Source organism: Tachypleus tridentatus, chromosome 12 (assembly GCF_004210375.1).
Source record: "Tachypleus tridentatus isolate NWPU-2018 chromosome 12, ASM421037v1, whole genome shotgun sequence".
NCBI classification, from domain to species: domain Eukaryota; kingdom Metazoa; phylum Arthropoda; class Merostomata; order Xiphosura; family Limulidae; genus Tachypleus; species Tachypleus tridentatus.
Window position 1 is genome coordinate 5381181 of NC_134836.1, and position 14565 is coordinate 5395745.

Consider the following 14565-nt stretch of genomic DNA (forward strand, 5'->3'; position numbering starts at 1 on the left):
CAAGCCCATGCACATGCTTAGCAGGTAAGACCTCAGAGTCAGAAGAAATCTTGGATTAAATTCACAACTAGCATCTTTTTTACCATCAGTTCCCAAGTCATGGGTGACAAGATTTGGAAGGTCAGTGGGCAGTATAATTCTGTACTCCTCTTGATCTTACTTTCTGATGGTCAGGAAGTAGCTGATGTCCAGAGCATTGCAGTTACTCTTGGTGAAAGCTTTTTTCTGGGTATCTAGCACTTCTGCTTTATCCTCCACCTTCTTAGCCATCAAGACTCGGGCAGAGTGATTGCCTCTTTCCTTTCTCATGTATTGTCTGTCTGACCATAATCACGCCTTTACAGTTGTGGAACTCAGACTGACTCTTCATTGGTCTGGCAGTACATCGGTCAGACCTCATAGTATATACTAAGAGATGCTGCACCATCTCTCTCCTGCTTTTCTTGCTCTTCTTCTGGCTATTTTTAATTGGATCTAGCAGGAGAATGTTTATCCTGATGCATGGGGCTAGGGTATCATCTTACCTTTCTATAAACCTGGAAAGGATCCAAAGATTCCTTCAAACCTCCATCCAGTTGCTTTGATCTGTCTCTGTAAGATTTTAAAGAGGATGGTTAATGCTTATTGTGTTTCGTTCCTTGAATCAAACAGCCTTCTCTTGTCCACCCAGTGTGGGTTTTGATGACAGCATTCCACCGTGGACCATTTGACTTGAAACATTGATCAGAAAAGCCTTTCTCAAGTGACAACATCTTGTGTCAGTATTCTTTCACCTTGAAACATTGATCAGAAAAGCCTTTCTCAAGTGACAACATCTTGTGTCAGTATTCTTTCACCTTGAGAAGGCTTATGATACTACATGGAGGTATGGCATTTTGCAAGTTTCCCACGCATATGGGATGCATAGCCATTTGCCTATTTTTATTAAATTTTTTATTGGGCAGGCAACCCAAAATTCATGTGGGCTCAACACTCTTGTTCTTTCTTACGGGATCTTGGAGTCCATCAGGGCTGTGTCTTTAGTATGACACTCTTGAGTATAAAGATTACTGTCATCACTGGACAATTCCCTTTTATTGTTGCAAACATGCTCTATGTCGACTACTTCCACATCTCTTGTCAGTCATGAGATATGAGGTTTATTGAACAGCAACTACAAACTGCCCTCAATATACTGAAATGGACCACAGCAAGTGGTTCAACCTTCTCTTTCCATCTAAAACCGTTTCTATGCACTTTAGCTGTCAACAGAGTAATCATCCCAAACATGAACCCCGTGTTGGTGAAGTTGTGCTTCTCGTGGTCCCTGAGACAAAGTTCTTGGGGCTTATGTGTGACTGTAAGTTGACTTTTATACCACACATCAAGCAGCTACAAGTCAAATGTACAAGAGAACTGAACATCCTCCATGTCCTCTCTTCAACTACTTTGGGAGCAGATTGATGTTCTGTGCTAAAGATATATCATGCTCTTACTTGATCAAAACTGGACTATGAGTCTCTGGTCTGTGGCTCTGCCAGGACCTCAGCCTTAAATATGCTGAACCCCGTTAATCACTTTCCACTGTTCCCCAGTCCAGAGTTTGTATAGTCTCATGAATCCCCTTTATACCTCTGCCATTTACAATTATTTCAAAACTTTTATCCTTACTGCAGCATTTCACTTGGGGTTGTGTTTTCCTTTTTCAGTGGGCCATGCTTTTTCAGAACAGATGATCCTTTTGGCTTTCGTATCCATGTGCAGTTGGATGAATTGTATCTGTCTTTGGATGACATTCCTGTATCCACTGGTCAACCCATCCCACCATGACTTACTACAGTCCCCACATGTGACATTTATTTAAGTCATCTGAGAAATGCAGATACTCCTGATTGGAAGTGCCATCTTTTTATTTGCTGAACTTCTTTTAAACCATTTTCCATTCCTATTTATACAGATGTTTCAAAATCAGGTGACTCTGTGGGCTCTGCCATGGTTTGTTGTGGTTCAGTGGTTGTACTCAGAGCTCCTCTACAGTTTGTGGTCACTGTCAAACTATATGCCATTTCTCTTGCTCCGGATGACATAGAAGCTAAGCGGTACTTGAATTATACTATTTATACCAACTCACCTAGTTATCTACTGGCCTTGGAATTACTTCATATTAGTTCTCACTGATATTCAAAATTAACTGGCCCATTTCTCTTTAACACCTACTTCTGTCTAGTTCAGGATCCCAGGCCACATTGGTATTCATGAGAATGAGCTTGCTGACACCTCAACTAAGTGTGTTCTGGTGGTATCACTGCTGTGCCTATTCCATACATGGACTATGGTCCTGTACTCAAGGCTCAGCTCTGTGCCTGTTAGCAGTTACTTGAGCAACGTGAAAACAAGATTTCCATATAAAAACCTTTACTGGACTTTGACCATCTTTTTTTTAAGGATTGGAAAGAAGTTGTCCTATCCAGATTATGCATTGGGCATAGTTTTTTCTTATCGCATCGATTTCTTTTGTTTGGGGCTGATGCACCAATGTGTAGTCTGTGTGATGCTCAGGTCACAATAATCCACATTTTATTGTTGTGCCATTGTTACAACTCTCAACAACAATACCATTTTAGACTCATTTTGCCCCAAGGTTTATCCCTGAGACTGGACAATGACATTGTTGATGGTGACACTGTTCACCTTACAAATGTTTTTAGTTTTTTAAGGGCCATTGGCCATTTTAATCCAATTTAAGTTTTTAATTTAACACTCCTACGAAAAGTGGGGCCTAATAGGCCCCAGAGCAACTTGAAAGGTTATTAATATTAGGCTAATAATTTTGTATTTAAATGAAATTGCCATTTAAATCCATTAATGAATGGATTAACGAGATTCCCACTGTCCCTATCTACTATCTAGCGAAACCACAGCCAGGGGAACGGGCTTGGAGAAATCAGGACTAGAAACGTCTTTTCGTAGGAGTGTTAAAAATTAGACTGTTTTGAAAATGACTCTTTTTTTACAGATTTTAATAATTTCACTTTACATTTAATTTATTTACTGGTTGTTTCCCACAGATAGCCTAGTTGCTTTGCACCATAAAATGCTGAGCAACCAATTCTTTATTCTTTAAAGGTCATTTCATTTTCTACCCCAACTTCTTTTGAATCTTATCCTATTCAATGTTATAAAAAGTTTCATATGTTTCTTTTAAGGCCAGTTTAATAGTTTTTAATTTCTATACCATTTCTATGTTCATTAACTTACTTTCAAATTTGTACTTGTCTGACATAACTCAAGCCATAAATGTAAGGGATGTTATGTACTCCAGATTTATCTTTTAATTCACTTTTATCTTTAACATTAATGATATACACATGATATCACATGTATACCTACAAGAAAGAAAAACATTTTAAATAAGTTTGCAGAGTTTTTGTTCAATGAAATACCATGTTGTAACTAACAATATGAAAGTGAAATATAATTTAAGAAATAATAATGAAATTTATTATTATTATACTAATGCAATTAATTTTTGAAATACTTAGAACAAAAGAAAATTATACTGTTTTATTAGTTATGAATATGTACAAGTTCTTATTGAAAACTTTTGAAGCATCAAATTAGTAAAAGTGGGAAATGGTAAGATAACAAAAATTAAAATAATTTGGAAAAGGAACTAAATTAAATGCCCTACAAAATGATACTACTGAAGTGAATTTTTAGAAATTTATTCTTTAGGTAGAACTGTTCAAATGAAATGACACCTGTCATTGAGTGAAAATGAAACTTTCTCTGTTTCTTTTGGCCTCCTGGTGATGGTGGAATTTGTTTTAAGCCAAAATGTATAATTTTTAATTGTGTATATTACATTTAACTTTATACAGTAAATCTGAGTGTATTTTTAAATGTTGAAGTACTAACTTTTATCATTTAGACCAAATTATTATATATTACTGTGTTGGTTACTTTAAGTGTCATAAATACTAGGTGAATCGTTAATTTTTCTTTTTACTTAATGTCATTGTCAAAGATGTACCACAGAAGAAGAAAGAAATAATTCACAATATTTCAAACAAAAAATTTAAGATTGTGTGTGGAGTTAAAACTACATTTCATTGTTTTTGTAAGTGATAAATAGTTTACTAAAGTTCTGACTTAACATTCATTTAAGTAAAGTATATTAAATCTTCTACTAGTTATGTTACTTATGTTAAACTTCCACTGTTTTAGATTCTTGTTTAGTTTTGAAATGTTATTTACCTAACCTTTGTTACAATAATTTGGAAGAATAACTACTTGACTCTTTGTTAGCACAAGAATGTTCGGTAGACGAGTTCCGTTGTGGAGATGGATCATGTGTAGCTAGTTCGTTAAAGTGCGACAGAAAATATGACTGTCCTGATGGTTCTGATGAAGTTGGTTGTTGTAAGTAGTTTCATTTGCTTCAAATAAAAGTTGATAGTCTCTGTGAAATATTTTCTTCACATAATTATTAGTTTCAGTTTTATTCATTATCTAGTTCTGTGTAGTCTCAAAAGAATATTAGAATGATACCTATTTTTGATCCACGAAACAAGACATGAACCTAAAGTTGATGTACACATGAATTAATGCAATTTCAGGTACGGAATGTTGTATTGATTGATGGTTGGTTGAAACCTTTAATTTCTTTTTAATAAATAATAAAACAGATGCTGCTTTGGAAGAATTATAAAGAAATGCAATATATACAATTGTAAATAACGATTTTACCAAATAATGATAAACCTGTCATGAAAGTTTATTAAGTCTATTTGTTTCTTTTAAAAAAATAGTTGATGCAAAATTTTCTGTACATCTTGAATGTAATAGGATAAAACAAACTAAATTCTGATTCTGAACCAAACCCCCTTCTCCCCAGAAGAAAATTGTTTAAAAGATAATGGCAGCTTGTTGATATACAATGTGCATATCTATTTTAAGTAACTGACAACAAGAATAATTCATTTGATCCTTAATTTTTCTTTGCAGCTGTATCAGTGAGACAGAACCCATACATTTTTGTTTTTTATATTTTGGGGTCGAATGTTATTAAGCCCACTATAAAAATAGAAGATCATTCACTACAAAAAACACAAATATTTGTGTTTAAAAAGTAACTAGTTTTGTTTTTTCTTCAGTGCAAGAATGTTTCAGAAATGAGTTCCGTTGTGGAGATGGATTATGTATAGCAAGTGGATTAAAATGTGATAGGAAGTATGATTGTGCTGATGGATCTGATGAAGTTGACTGCCGTAAGTACCCTTTCTTTTTTGAAGCAGATGAAGTATGATTTCATGTTTATACATAAAAAAACAAAACCAAAACACAACAGCAACAAAACATGCATATTTAGTTTGATGTTAGTGTATTTACTGGTGAATCACAAACAGATAAGTAGGTAAGTGAGTTTTAATAAGAGAATATCTTTAAATAGAAGTGGTGTGTAACAAACGATTATTGTTATTTGTAGTAATTTCATGAATTCTCATTCCTAAACATTAGCAAGGGCTATAAAAATTGTAAATAAAGTACCAAAATGGCACATGCCCAGAAGGACATACACTATGTTGAGTGTATATGAGACACCATTCTTAATTTGGCATAATTTATTTTCATTACTTTCAGCTTTCTCATCCTCAGAATTTTAATCACTTGTTTATGTGTTAAGTTATTTTGTTGCTGTTCTTGTAGATCATTTTCTTATTTTATCTATAACAGTAAGGTATGGCCAGGTGGATTAAGGAGTTCAACTCGTAATCTGAGGGTTGCAGGTTCAAATCCCAGTCGTACCAAACATGCTTGCCCTTTCAGCTATTGGGGCATCATAAGTGACGGTCAATCCCACTATTCATTGGTAAAAGAGTAGCCCAAGATTTGGCAGTGGGTGGTGATGACTAACTGTCTTCCCTCTAATCTTGCACTACTAAATTAGGGACGGCTAGCACAGATAGCTCTCATGTAGCTTTGCGCAAAATTCAAATAACTTGTATTATCAAGCATTTCTGCTATTTCTGTCTCGCTGTTTAACCTCTTCTTGTTTAGCTTTTTTTTTTTTTTTTTTTTGAGAGAGTATATTAATCTTCTTCCTGTCCTTATTATAGACTTGTGGTCTTATCCATTACAAGCTTGAAGTTAAATATTTTGCATTTTTCATAAGTATAAGTTCTAAGCTCTTAACCTTCAATCTGAATGTTAATATACTTTTAATGTATTCTAATTCTGTCTCTGTTTGGAAGTTATTTTTATATTTAAGTGAAATAATAGTTTTTCCTTGTTTTATCACTGCACCGTTCTTTATACAATTTGTATTTCCTCTTAAGGTGGATTCCTGTTTGTGGTGAGGGAACCTCTCGGGGAATGTTCTGTACTTTCAGTTTACCTCTTTTGTAACCTGAACATCCAACCATGTGTTTACTGTGTGTGGTAACACGTGAATTGGAAATAGAAGATCCTGGTAGTCGAGAGGTTTTAACTCTTACGTGCCACTTTAACCTTGAATTCTTATAGATGGGCAGCCTTGGTATGGCTCTCCTGGGGTCAGTTGGCTGGTCCACTTGTAGTAGAGTCAACTAAGTATCAGTGTTGGATGTTGTAAATAGATGTTGTGGTCATTGTGTCTGCTGGTGTTTGGGTGTAGTGTTCACAGAACCATGATATTGCTGCAATGCCCTTATTCGGCATTGCTGTGAGTCCCTGCATAGGGCTAAGTGGAATTATGCTGCTTATTTATATTTTTATTTTGATGTTTACATCACCACATCCACCTGCCACAGTCAAGGCAGGTATTTGAACTGTAATATACAGCCGTATATTCCCAACCCTTTCAGATGTTTCCAGTGTCATAAGCCACATGAAGACATCATGTCATGTTTATTTACACGTGCTCATTGTGGTGGCAAAGACTACAATTCCTACAAGCTCAAACTGGAACCAAACTGTTAACTGTAGTTTTTCACACCACTCTTACTCTAGTTCATGCCTAAAGTTGGTGGAGGGAAAGACATGCAACATTTGAAGACTGTGAACAATATCTCCAATCCAGAGGCTCAGACCATGTGGTGATTCACTCTATTCCACTGCTAGAGTGGGAGTGCAGACAGATCTCTTTGCCTCCAACAGAGTAGTTTGCCAAGTGTGTGAAGTCTTTTGCCCTCCATGGTTAATAGTTAAGTCTTCATCTACTCCCATCTCTATCCTTGCCACTCTTTCAGGTGGCTCCAGGTTTGGGTATTTTCTAAGGCCCATCTTCTCCAGCTCCAGAATATATGTTCATGCACTCAGTTCCTGACAGAGACCTGCCTACTTGTCTCAGGGCAGGATCCATGGAGGATGTTTGACATCCTTCCAAAAAAGAAAAATGACATGGTTGAAAACAGAAGGGCTCTGCCCATTTCTCCTCCACATAAATGAAAATGGCCACTTTGATATGGTCGAACTGTCAGGGTATTCATTCAAATATAGATGACATTAAGGATTTGATTGATTATTATCCTGTGCATCTCTCCCTACAGGAAACATTGCTTAAACCTGCTGATGCAATAATGTTTTCTTCAGTTTTCTTTGTACACAAATAACAGGTTCTGTGAAAGATGAGTGCATACAGGGGTGGCACTACTGGTTAGTCAGTGCATGCCTGACCTGTCTTTTCCACTTGATACATCCCTTGGAAGCTGTAGCCATCTGTGTTTTTTTCAGTCATACTATCACTATTTGTTCTCTCTACCTGTCCCCTGTAGACACCTGTGATCAGTCAGACCTTTATAATCTCATTGAAGAGTTACCATCTTTCTTTTTAAGTCCCCAGAATTAAATGGACAAAATCCCCTCTTGAATGGTGCTGATATTGATGGGAAGGGTCATTCTTGGTGCCTATATTTGACCATAAGTTGACTTTCATTCTACACATCAAGCAGTTATGCATCATTATCAGTTATGCACTGAACATCCTCTGTTCTCTCTTCTATATCTTGGGGAGCAAATCAATGTTTTGTGCTCTTGATCTATCATGCCCTGATTCAATTGAAACAGGACTATTAGTCTGTGGTGATGGGTTCTGCTAGAACATTGGCCTTGAAGGTTTTGGACTCCATTCACCATCTGGGATTTCAGCTCTGCATGGGGCCTTTCCACACTTCTCTGACCCAGAGTTTGTACACTGAGTGTTATGAACCTCCTCTACACCTCAACTGTTTGCAACTGTCTCTACTATATGCTTCAAAACTTCAATCCTTACCACAGCATCTCACCTGTGGTTGTGCTTTCCTTCTTCAGTGGGCTCTGCTTTTTCAGAACAGATGATCTGCCATTATTCCTTTTGGCCTTTATATTCAGATACAGTTGGCTGAATTGGATCTATCACTGGATGACATAGCTGTCTCCACAGATCAGCCTATCACACCATGGATTATTACCATCCTCAAATGTAACCTTTCTTTGTGAAGAAGGCAAATAGTCTCCATTGGAAGCACAGTCTTCTATTTACTGAACATCTTTCAAGCCATTCTTCCATTCCCACTTAAACAGATAGTTCGAAATCAGGTGAATTGGCCCTGCCATGGTTCTTTGCGATTTGGTGATTGCACACAAGATCCTCTCTACAGTTTGTGTTCACTATTGAATAGTATGCTGTTTCTCTTGCCATGGATCACATAGAAGTTATGCAGTACATGAACTGTACCATTTATATCAATTCATTTAGTTCTCTACTGGCCCTAGAACTGCTTCACATTAGTTCTCACTCTATTCTTGTCAGTATTCAAATGCTGTTGGTCCATTTCTCTTCATCATCTACTTCTGTTCAGTTTTTATGGATACCAATCCATGTCTGTATTCATGGGAAGAAGCTTGCTGACACTGCAGCTAATCTGTCTGCTCTGGTACTATCACTGCCATGTTTATTCCATACATGGAATACAACTCTATTCAAGGCTTGGCTCTGTGCCAGTTGGCAGTTGACTTGTAGTGAACAATGTGATAATAAGCTTTTCCAGATTAATCCTTTTGTTGCTCTTTTTCTATGTAATTTTCTGTTGGAGCTTGGCTGTGTTGATTCTGTAAGGATTGGAAGGAGGAAGTTGTCTTAACTAGGTTATGCATTGGTCACAACTTTTTAACTCATCATTTTCTTTTATCTGGAACTGACACATCAGTGTGTGGTTTGTGTGACACTGAAGTCACAATAGCCCATATTTTTCTGTTGTGCTGTTGTTATGATCATGAGCAGTGGCACTATTTCAGACATTTTACCATGGGTTTACCCCTGATGTTGGACAGTGTCATTAGCGATGGTAATGTTTTAAGGGCCATTGGCCTTTTTAATTCTGTTTTAATTTTTCATCTGACTTTTGGCTAGTGTTTGTTTTAACCTCCTTTTACACTTTATAATACTTTATCTAAGCGGCCACCCCTCAGATTCAGTCACCCCTTGAAAGCGGTCATTCAATAACAGTCCTTTTTTTTTGTTTACATAATCCCTAATTATGTACAGTGGAACCCCTCTAATCAGCCCAGTTTGTCTCAGTTTTGAAGGTGGCTACTTTAGAGGGGTTCCACTGTATTTGGCTCAAATATGAGTTGCTTTGTGCCATGAAATGCCAAACAACTAAATGGGTGGAGGAAAGAGTTGCAAGGTTTATTTACTCTAACATTCTTTACCATCAGGCATGGAAGTTGTCCTTTGTTTTTTCTCAGATATTTTCTGCTACTTTTCATTCCATTGTCACAGTGGGAGTACAGACAGATTTTTTGTCTCCATCAGAGTTTTTCTTACACTCTGTGAAGTCTTGCCCTCCATGGTTGAACAAGTTGACAAGTCTACTTCTTCTACTGTCTGTCTCCACCAGTCCTTTCAGTGATTGCTTAAGTCCATATCCTCCTGGCACAAGGTATAGGGCCATTATTTGGTTACACTATTAATTGCTGGAGTCTTCTACTAACAGATCTCAGGCATGTTCCATGGAGGTTGGCAGACTAGTTTGTATTAAAGAAAAATGTTCACAAAATAAAGGTTTCTCTGCCCAGATCTCTTTTGCTTACATACAAATATCTGCTTTAATACAGTGAAACTAATGAGGTTTTCATTCTAATTGGATGACATTAAGGTCTTGATTGTTTCTTATCCTGTGTGTGTGTCCTCACAGGAAACATTCCTGAAACCTGCAGATACTGACACCTTATGGCAGTTTTTTTTAATACAGGAATGAAAGGTTGTGTGGAGGTGTAGTGCTGATGGCTGACTCGCACATATCCATATTGTCTCTGCCACTTTATACACCCTTGGAGGCTTCAGCTGTCCCCTATCTCCACGAGTCATATCATCACTGTTTGTCTTTACCTGTCTTTAGGAGAGACTTTCAATCAGTCAGACCTTAATGTTGTTGTAGAACAGTTGTATTCTCCTTTTATCTACTTGAAAGACCAACTGTATTGCCCCACCACTCCTATTCTGTGCTTGACACAATGCTCGTCTTAAATTCAAAATGTTATTGAGCAATATTTCTTATAGCTGTTAATATAGCATAAAATTGTAACTAATAATCCATATTTTAAGAGTATACAAGTTTTGTTCTTAATTATGTAAGCCAATATTTAAAAATTTATCCTAGTATAACACGACACATTTTCTATAGTCATCTTGTCTCCAGTAATTTATCCACTAACATATGAAAAAGTATGAAATTAAATATAAATTACTCATTTAAATTTGTCATTGTTCAGACAAATCATAATTTTTCTAGCCTTCAGTCTTTTTTGGTTAGAGCTATTGAATAAAAAGTCAAACCCCTTCTGTCACTCCCACCTGTCACATTCTATCTTGCAGAATTTGTCAATAGTTCTTATATTTAATTATACATTTTTTAAAACCAAGAGAAAGTCTAGGTTTTCACATTGTGATGCATCATATTTTGTTATGTACTGGATAGATGAATGTTGTTTTGCTTATTATACAACTTAAGTTTTTGCAGGAATGACAATGGCTAGCTTTGAATTTCCAATAACTCTTGTCTCATAGTTAGAAAACCAAGAAAATTGTTATTGTTAGAAGATATTGTCTGCATTTTGCATATTATTAATTTGTTTTTGGTACATGACTTAATTCAGTAAAAAAAAATAGTGCCATTATCTCTCTCTCACTCAAATGTATACATATGTATGAATACATAAAAAAGGCTTAAGTTTCACAAACAATTTGCAGCAAGAAAAAAAGCTTGGGTAGTTACCTTATTTGTTGCTTATGATGTTTATTTTTTATTATAAAGGTATCTAAAATATAAAAGGGATTTTTTTAGGTTAGTTATGATAAGATTAAGTAAATTAAATAATATAACAATGTTTTTTAAGGCATGTGCATGATCAGCTTGTAGTAGCTCAGGGGTAATATGATTCAGCCGCATAACATGAGCTGCTCGTGCCTCAAGTGTTATTTACATCTTAAGTTATGGATAGTAGTTATACAGGGGTTAAAGAGTAATCAAAGGGGCAGTAAAACAAAATTTAATTATAGAGGTAAACTGTTGTGAGTTTAAAGGTATTTAAAATAGTATTATTTCATGTTAGTTTCAAGACACTCTAGAAAGTTTTTTGTTGTTGTCAGTCAAATTGGCTAATCCCATTTTGTGATATGGTAGAGAAAATAACAGTTAAAGTAGTCTTATTGAAAAAAAAGTTTGAAATTTATTTAGGAGATTTTAAGAATTACATGAAAGAAATTAGAGGTTATTGAGATGAGTTAAATATTTTTAACATTAACATACATTTCATTACACAAGAACTTCATGGAGACATTCATGGAGAAATCATTATTTTAGTTCATTAAAAGTACTTCACTAAAAATATTTTGTATGGTAAGACATACAATGTTAAACAAATACTGTAAAATTTTGTGAAGGTGTACACACTATTGAAAGTTAGAAGTATTAAATCTATAAAGACTAAATGAGTACAAAGAGGTTGTGGTCAGTTAAGCTGACAGTCCTATTTGGGGTGGTGCAGATATTCATGGGAGGGGTTCTGTAGAGTGTATGCTTTCAGATCACAACATTTCTTTCTTTCATTCTGGCTTGTTTCTCATTTTTTGTGGATGGTTGGCAATAATAATTTTTTCATTATTTTGAGGGAGATTGGTCGTGACCAACACCATCTGACCAGAGTATCAGTGTAAGTTGGAGCATGTTGACACTTTCACTACTCTTTTGGAACAAAATCCTACTGTCATTAGTCTTCTATCTAGAGACAACTGTAGGGATGCAGTAACTAATTATATTATTGCAGCAGCTAATCATTGTCCTCAAAATCTCAACACATTTTCCATGGTATCCTTATATATGGTGGTTTTCTGCCTGTCAGTAGCCACAGAAGACACCAAAATAGGCTTGTGATACCTTTTACAGGTATATCACTCATTCCAACCTCATTGAGTTCCAGCAGACCCATGACCCTGCTTGACAGGTTAGTTGTCATAACCAGAAGGAAGTTTGGATAAGGTTCACCACTAGCATCTCTTCTGCCACCAGTTCCAAAGTTGCATGGGACAAGATTTGGAAGTTCAATGGAAGATAGGCTTCCCATCTTCCCCATTTCTATCTTGTTCTTCAGGAAGTTGCTGATACACAGATACATCATTGATACTTTTGGAGAAATTTATATTTTAGTACTTCTATTTCTTTTTTTTACCTTCTTGGCCATCAAATATCATGCTTGAGAGGTCACTCTTTTCCTTTTGGACAGGTTGTATCTCTGATTATACATTGCCTTTTTACGGTGGTTGAAACTCCAGCTCAATCTTCATTGGTTTAACAGTACATCAGTTGGACCTGCAGGTGTTCACTACGAGATGCTGCATCATTTCTCTCTTACCTCTTTTGCACTTCTAATTTGTATTTAACCAGATCTGGCAGGAAAATGTCTTTCCAGATGTTTGACATGGGGCTATTATTATTCCTTTATGAAAGCCTGGGAAGGATCCATAGAACCCTAATTATCATCCATTTGCTTCGATTAGTTGTCTCTACAAGGTCTTGGAGAGCATGGTTAATTCACATCTTGTTTGGTTTCTTGAATCAATCTCCTGTCACCCACCCAATGTAATTTTTCTCAACAGCACCTCAGTGTATCTCAAATCTTCAATCAGGAAGTCTTCCTTAAGAGAGAGTGTTTTGTTTTTGTCTTTTTTGATCTTGAGGATGTTTAGCAATTTATGGGACCTTCGTTCATATATGCATTGTATGACCATTTACTCATTTTAACTTGTAATTTTTTACAAGACAGATGTATATATGGGTTCATCTCTCCCATTCATTCACATAGGAATTTGAGGTCCCTCAGGGCTGTATTTAAAATGTTACCCTTTTTAGTATCAAGGTCAATACTACCAGTAACTAGTTTCCTTTTACTGTTGCAAATGGCTTCTTTGTCAACAACTTTTACATTAATTGTTGGTTATCAAGCAGCAGTTTCAGACTGCCCTGACATGCTTGAAGTGAGTTACAGCATATGCTTTTACCAACTCTTCCTCTAAAACCATCTGCACTTGCTTTTGCCACCAATGGGGTTTACACTCCTATCCTTTATCTTGATGGGTTTTGTTTCATGTAGTTCCTGAGGCAAAATTCTTGGGGCTTATCTTTGATTGCAAATTTTTTTTGTTTCTTGCATCAATCAATTTTTTGTAAAAGGTACTGAATATCCTATGTGTCCTCTTCTGTGTCTCTTGGGGAGTGGACTGGATATCCTCTGTTGATCTATCATTCCCTCATATATTTCAAGCTAGACTATTGGGCAGTGGTTTATGGTTTTGCCAGGCTCTGTGCCTTAAGAAAATGTTGGATTCTGTTCACTATATGGGACTTCAGCTCTTCATGGGAGCTTTCCTCTCACCATTGAGTTCCACAAACCTCCTCTTCACCCCTGACACTGAAACTATATCATATGTTATGAAGCTTCAATCCTTACCACACTTCATCTGAGGTTTTCTTCCTTCCTTGTTGGACTTTGCCATTTTATTGAGGCACAAATTGAATCAGCCCACCCCACCATAGCTCATTACCCTCCCAAGCTGTGATGTTTTTTGACTCATTTGGATAATACTCTTGAAAGTACTGTCTTCTGTTTGCCAATCATCATTCGAACCATTCTTCTGTTCCAGTTTTTATGGTTATGTCTGCATTTGTGGGAACACACTTGCTAACACTATAGTTAAGTCAGTTTGCTCTGACTTTATCAGTGCCTTTCCTGTAATCAAGGCATGGCTTTGTAGAAGTTGGCAGATGAGTTGGGGTGAACAGATCAAATGTACTGTCATTTTGTGGTCATCTAGTTTTCATGAGGATCAGTGGGAGGAAGTTATTTTGTGTTGGCTATGCATTGGTGTTATTAACAATGGGTGACACTGTCCAACTTGATCATGTTTTTATTTTTTTGAGATATTGATCTTTTTCATCCTTTTGAAATTTGTACCATCATTTTGAACATTGTTTATCTTAACTTGATTTATTTTTATTTTTTATCTTTTGTTTTTATATTTACATCAGTGATGAGGTACAGATAGCCATGCTGCTTTCTACCAAAAAA

At 36.2% G+C, this 14565-nt stretch overlaps 1 protein-coding gene across 50 annotated transcripts in view; it reads left to right on the forward strand.

The window, feature by feature from the left end:
• The window catches only part of trol (terribly reduced optic lobes), a 324267-nt gene that overhangs the window by 64046 nt on the left and 245656 nt on the right, over positions 1 to 14565 (forward strand). For all 50 annotated transcript variants that reach the window (XM_076469289.1, XM_076469303.1, XM_076469310.1 and 47 more), the window contains 2 exons: positions 4288 to 4401; positions 5136 to 5249. In XM_076469289.1, coding sequence (XP_076325404.1) covers positions 4288 to 4401; positions 5136 to 5249 — 228 coding nt within the window. The remainder of the gene's footprint in view (positions 1 to 4287; positions 4402 to 5135; positions 5250 to 14565) is intronic.